The sequence below is a fragment of the Silene latifolia genome, chromosome 3, assembly GCF_048544455.1.
Source record: "Silene latifolia isolate original U9 population chromosome 3, ASM4854445v1, whole genome shotgun sequence".
NCBI classification, from domain to species: Eukaryota; Viridiplantae; Streptophyta; class Magnoliopsida; order Caryophyllales; family Caryophyllaceae; genus Silene; species Silene latifolia.
In genome coordinates, this window is record NC_133528.1 from 33,429,991 (window position 1) to 33,436,940 (window position 6,950).

The 6,950-nt window shown below is 37.3% G+C and overlaps 1 protein-coding gene across 1 annotated transcript; it reads right to left on the minus strand.

The window, feature by feature from the left end:
- Positions 1 to 1,171: 1,171 nt before the first annotated feature.
- LOC141647531 (general transcription factor IIH subunit 2-like) lies at positions 1,172 to 4,971 on the minus strand. The gene is made up of 5 exons (XM_074455747.1): positions 4,706 to 4,971; positions 3,960 to 4,273; positions 2,796 to 3,257; positions 2,307 to 2,682; positions 1,172 to 1,646 (listed from the first exon to the last, which is right to left on the minus strand). The coding sequence occupies exons 2-5, from the start codon at positions 4,260 to 4,262 to the stop codon at positions 1,498 to 1,500; spliced, it is 1,290 nt and encodes a 429-aa protein (XP_074311848.1). The 5' UTR covers positions 4,263 to 4,273; positions 4,706 to 4,971; the 3' UTR covers positions 1,172 to 1,497.
- Positions 4,972 to 6,950: the final 1,979 nt, after the last annotated feature.

Genomic DNA, 6,950 nt, shown 5'->3' on the forward strand with positions numbered 1-6,950 from the left:
TCTAATCCTGGTCGTGTTGCATCCGCAAGGAAATGTATGTAAATTGTGCCAGTATTCCCACTTCTGGTTTAATGGTTTACCATGATAGATTGATAGTACAAGAAGAAATTATTGCTATTGCAAGTGAGATGACATCTTCTCTGTCTCTCAAAACTTGAGGAAGACAGATCAGAATTAACCATATGTAACAAATTCAGAATCTATCGTATGTAACTTCAGCAACCTGATAATTTCTGACACATGTTCCTCCTTACGACTACGAGCTTTGACACTGTCAAAAGATATTTTAGACTGGTAGGTCTGGAACCCAACTCTGACTCCATTCTACGGAGTACTTCGTTGATCACACTGTTTGGAATAGGAGAATGAAGATCAAAATTGTTGGATGGAATTTCATTATCATCAATCCAACTCATAAAACCAGTAATACTGAACACAAGAAACAGCATACCTTGATTGTGAAGCCGGTTCCATTCTAGCATGCTTGGCTCAAGTTCATTCATGGAAATAGAACACTGTCCATATTCTACTGATGACTTCAGAAACAATAGGTGTCAAATTGCTAGGATGAACGTCTTCCTCTAAATCTCATTTTTTTCTTTAAAAAAAAAAAGGCTTTGTCAGCCAAACAACATTACCTTATTGCTTCATGAGATCTTGCCTAAGGCGGGATACAAGAGTTAAGACGTACGTGGTCTTACCCTTGTACTGGGTAATGGTCAAAACGGATACATAGTGACTCCCGTTTACACTATTAACAAATAATAGTAACAATTTTAATTCTAGGCTAAATTACAGGTATGAACCTCCATTTCTAATATTTACGGAGTAACAAACTACTTTGGTATTATCCCATTAGGTCAGTTTGTTTATGTGTGTTTATCATGTACCCGACTTGTTTTGACAATAACCTTGCTTTACCCGGTTATCTATAAACTCTATTAAGTATTAACACCGTGGAGTGAAACTAGTTAGTATGTACTTTAAAAGTATTCACCCTTACCCTCCATATGGGTCGATATCCACATGCATGTCCACTTGCCAGTTTATGAAAATGTTTGGTACTCATTACAGTACTACTTGAACTTATCTTGTGTTTTTGGATGACCAGTAATGAAAATTGCATTGAATGACACCTACTTCATGAGGAAGAAAATAGGATATCTTTGGCTCCATTGAAAACCCAAAATCGATATTATAATCATTAAAATGAAAAGAAACACAAACTAATAAATATTCTGTAACAAAGACCGATGAGACAAATTATCTTGTGAGAAACTATCTATTACCTAATTGTGTGACCAAAACAGACATACCTTCGACATGTCAAATTAACTCCCCATTGCTCAAAGTTGAACGACATACCTTTGGCTGTTGTTGAAGATACTAAATTACATCTAGTGAGACCTGAACCACTTCTTATGAGACTAATGACACTGTGCAGCACTTGATTAAGAAATCTCTTCATCCATTCAGGAGAAGGCCTATAGTGTTCTTTCACGCCACACCAACTTTCATGGAAGTAGAATGCCGTAAACTCTCACAGCCAGGGCAATTATGTAAACTTTCATGAATGTATATGTCACAATCGAGGCAAAAGTACTTTTTGCATTTGGGGCAAGTAACACAGAAACTGATACTCGTCCCTGCATATACCAAATAACCAAATTAAGAACCCTCCTAAAGAAACGCTACCGTACCAACTTAACAAGCTTGAAAAGAGTGATATATCCTACTCAAGCATGAAGATGGATTAGATATGCAATGAGAAGCAAAAACTTTGATGGTAGTATAATGGTAGAAAAACATTGTAATTTTAGCAAATACAACTTTATGATCCAACCGGAATTAAATTACTATACCCACAAGAAGTTTTGTGATGTGAAATAATTAGGGAAAAGGGGTGCACCTATAAAGGCGTATCTTATCACCTCAAATGCGCACAATTACTCCCCTTTTTCAAGTTATAGCTTCTCCATAAACTTTCACTCTTCATCTTCAATTCATATGTCCAACAACTTCAATCACTTAGCTTATGACATTGCCTCAGATCCAGTAAGTTACACTTTATAAACAGAGACTTGTCATCTTGTTCCGTAGGTATTTTTCAAGTTCTAGCACATATTTTTCTAATGAATCACAATTCATAAGTCACAACTCACAAAACTCACAAATGCCCTACCACCTGCTTTTAGCGTAATTTTTACGGAGATATTTACCGCGAACAGGAAACACAAGTACTATTACTATAGACCAACAACATTACCAAATGAAAAAATAAATAAAAATTGCTTATAGATGCTTACCAGGATTTTTGAGATTTTGCATGCAACCAAAACACTTTTGTGGTAATCTCTGTCCACCAAGATCTTTATTTGAGAAGGAAACTTCATCAAATGGTGTTACTGGGAACAAGTGGTGATATGACCTCGCCAAATGGGGAGAAGAAACAAGAGTCAAACCGCATATACGACATTCTGTTGGCAACTCACAGACACGTGCTTTGCATCTTGGACAAGTGTATCCACCTCCGACCTTAGCCTCTTTATGACATACACAAATTGAGACAATACCTTCTGCTGCTCTTTGAGGAAAACCCATCTTGATCAAGTTAGCAATTGCATATTCTGCAATGGCCGGAGGAGGTGGTGCATGTTCCAGTAACAATTCCTTCAGATGAGACTGCAAGAAAGGAAACCAAGTAATAAGATTCTTTAGGCACAATAAACACACTCCAGCTTCGATTTTATCAGAATAAAATTTGATTTCCGGCACTTTTCCAAACGCAAACTTACCTCATCAAGGGCAACAGAGTACGATCCACCAGTTTCTTGGCATATATGTTTGCATATAAACATTTCTGCTGAAAGTCCCACTATTGAACACCTAATTTTAGACTTCTTACATTTTTTAATGGTCTCCATTACATCCCCTGGATCACAAGTACTAAGAGCTGAATACACAATCAAAGCTTCACGATGACCGTATGATGGAATTAGATTCAGATTTTCATGAACAAGTTCTAGAGCATTCTGTAAAGATGCCTCTCCTGAACACTCCAATTTGCTCATCAAAGCCTTAATATGAGACTCAGGACTTCCACCCATCTCTGTTAAGTAGTCTGCAACACCATCTTTAATCATAACAAGACCTATTTGACTAAGTGGGTTCTGGTCAAAAAACTCGCGGATGAAAGCCTCAACATGTTTAGCAACAACAGCCATTCTGCTTGGTCGAAAATCCATCTCTGATCCTGCCTGAGAATAAAAATTTGCAGTTACAGCTATATGACACAGAAGCTTAGAAAGATGTCAGTAATACGAGTGAAAGTGAACTAAGCCTGCTAGAAGAGTCCTCACAACCAGTTCAATCAAAGATTGGCTGAGCTCGGTCAAACCAAGCTCAAAGCTGATCCTGAGCCTACATTGTCCCAGTTTGAGCGAGCCCATTAAAGCTTGGATCGAAGAAGCTCCTTTGGGCTCATGATTAGTTATTTTAAGTGTGTATAACAATATTTATTTCTATCAAAAGATATTTTATGAATTTGATTTGAAAGCAAAAAAAATAAGAAAATACAGAATCGAACTGAGTCTGAGTGATGGATACAAAATGCTAGTCTAACATTAACTGTGAGTAGTCCTCAAAGGAACTCGTGAATATATACGAATCATATCCCTTAGAAGCACCACAAGCAAGCAAGTCATGTAAACATTATATTTGTGGCCAGCCTCTCAAATCTCAACGTCAGAAAACCATTCTAAAGCCAAGAACGAATCCAATAACTGCTGATAGAAGTGCCGTGTTCTAAACAGTAAACACTCACTTATCAGGGAAACCGTATCAGCATAAACGCAATTCAAATAAACCTTTTTGAAAAAAGAAGTTTAAGAGAAACAACTAGCAATGGAGCATAAGCAACTATGATCAGAATAATGCATAATTGCAAAGTAATCAATTACCCTTGAAAAGTCCATGACAATATATAAATAGCGGATCAACCCTTTCTGAATCCGAGTGGCAGTTAAGGCAGATGAGATGGCACGAAGTCTTCGACGATATTGTGCATGATAGAGTGACGTATTATCAATAGCCTGAAGAAGTCCAGATTCATCTTCTTGCAATGATTCCCAAGATCTCTCATCAGCATATGTTCTTTCCCATGCAGCCATATCATTATCCCCATCTTCATCATCCTCTTCTTCATCTCTATCAGGCCGCTTACCTCTGCTATTGCTGATCTCCCTATGTTCAATGCTATTCATTATCTCCCAACCTAAGCATACAAGTCACTACCAATCAGTTGCAAGAAAAAGTCTGAATGCGACCAACTAAGTTTGCCATTGTTTTACTATTTGACCGCCTACAATCATCTAACAGTCCCCCATACAATGATCTAACCCCAAGTAATTGAAGCGAAAATGTTTCCACATTCAGTTTCACTAACAACCTATAATTGAATTCATAAAGACGGTCGCGGCCAGTGTTTCGTAAGCCAAACTTTGAGTCTTTGTCATATTAAATAGAGTCTCGGATCCATTTGATAGTATACGTTTTTGAAAATTCCGCTCACATATTTTGAAAGCCGTATACAATCAAATTGATCAGAATCAAACATAACAATCATCAACAACGCAATATACAATCGATGAAAATCATAAAAACGGGATTGAAAGTAATCAAATTGAAGTAAAATTGAGAATAATACCAGCACTGCAGGAAGTAGGAGGTTAGTTGAGTATTCGCTTCGACGCCATAAGTGTAAACAAAACCCTAGAAATTCAGAAGCACCGGAACCCTAGAATTCGAAAAAGGGGAAATTAGAGTAGATTAGGGTTAGGATTACCTGAGAGCGAAAGTGGAGGATGTTTGCGAAAAGTAAACTTGGACTAGTTAGTAGTGAGTTAGTGACTACGGAGTACATGATTTTGACAGACCATGTCACTCATGTATTGATGTCATTGACCTACGATTGCGGGTTGCCTGGTACTTTGTTGACTTTTTAATTGACACGGATGTGTTTGAGATGTTAACCAATCGCAAATTATAGAATAAGCCTCCGTTTTTTTTGGACTTTATGTCACCCCTTTAAGTTTAGTTTAGTTCAGCTCTTATAAGTTAGGTTCAGCTCAGCTCATATAAGTTTAGTTCAGTTCAGCTCCTATAAGCTCAATTTAGACAAGTTCATACAACTTATATTAACTATAAATTCATACCTGTTTTTTAATACTATTGACAAATTGAAAAAAAAAAATAGTACGCTTTTCATTTAAATCAATGAAAAAAAAATCCAATATTAAATCCTGATGGGGCATATTCTGCACCCGCTGACCAGTCAACATATTGAGCAAGGTCAAAGATATCCACAGCAAGTCAACGGCTTAGACAAACTGACTTAACCGACGCCATTGTCGGCTGTCTCTCTTGTGCCTCGGCGGGGACAACTAGCGGCAGTAGAGGCACACATCCGCGAACTCATATCCAAGACCCTCGGCGGCGAGTCAACGGGGCCCGCCGGCCTGCCATGGGTCCCTCGGCCGAGGGGTAGATCGGTCTTTCCACCTGCTAGCCACTTGGCCACTACGTGACAAAAGGTGAAAGTCTATAAATACTCCTCAACTCTCATTGAGGAGGAGATCCACAATTTAACCTAAGAATCACTATTCATCTGGTAATATCTTCCTTATCTCTCTACAATATATACTTGACCAAGTAACAACAACTTATCTCTCTAAGTTTACTGACTTGAGCGTCGGAGTGAGTTCGCTCGGCCCAAAGCCGAGCCCTCAGTTTGTTCATTATTTCAGGAGACCGCAAGGAGGATTCAACCAAAGACGTCATTCTACAAGCACGGGTGGTAACGAATAACTGCTCTGGAATTACACCCGGAACAAATCCAATACACATTATTCTTAAATAAAAAAAATGACCCTTATAATTTGTTTTTGCTAAACTGCCTACTCGTTACTTATTTACAAGTCCGCCTATCTCATTAATATTTTTACCTTTATTTCACCTATACTTCATTAATCTCAACAGATTGAGTCATGTCTGAAACAAAGCGTAAGAAAGCTATGTACAAGGTACGAAATAACATAGTAAAAAACATTTAGCGTGATAATGGATTCGATGATGTCAGTGGAAATGAAGATGAAGATGAAAGTGACGAGGAGGATGATAATATGGAAATAGATGGTTAGAAAAAAAAATGTAATATGTAATATATTTTTTATTGTAATATACGTATTGTAGTACTTGTATAAAATATTAACTTATATAAAACACAAAATTTTTATAAGTTCATTTCGACTTCTATAAGTTCAGCTCATATAGGTTTAGTTCAGCTCTTATAAGTTAAGTTCAGTTCAGCTCCTATAAGTTCAGTTCAGTTCAGTTCAGCTCCTATAAGTTCAGTTCAGTTCAGTGTGTGTCCGAGGAGTGTCGGTGTCCGACACGGGACGGCTGGTTAAGAGAAGTGTCCGTGCAACCTAGATTCTAAGTAGTCTAATTGTAAAAAGGCTTTACTTAGAGCTAAAAGAGAAAAAAAAACTCAAATTAATTAATACACTCCCTCCTATTCTAAATAACTCTCCCTATTCATGGGGGGCACTAGAATTAAGGACATAGAATTAAATAAGGTAAAGTATTGTAGTGAGATTATGTGATTGGAGTCTTGGAGATAGGGAAGGTATTGTGGGATATTATTATGGGTGGGGTGATTAAAATAAGTATTGATGTGGGGTAAGGTGATTAAAATAAGTATTGTTGTAGGGTGAGGTGGGGTATTGTTGTGAGGTGAGATGATTAAAATAAAGGGTTATTTCATAGGAATAATCCATCATACGCCATCTCTTCTCATATTAATCTATCCTATTATTTAACTGAGAATAATCTTATCTTTGACGTCATTTAACTTCTAATAGACCCACCCTATTTTTGACCTGATATTCAAG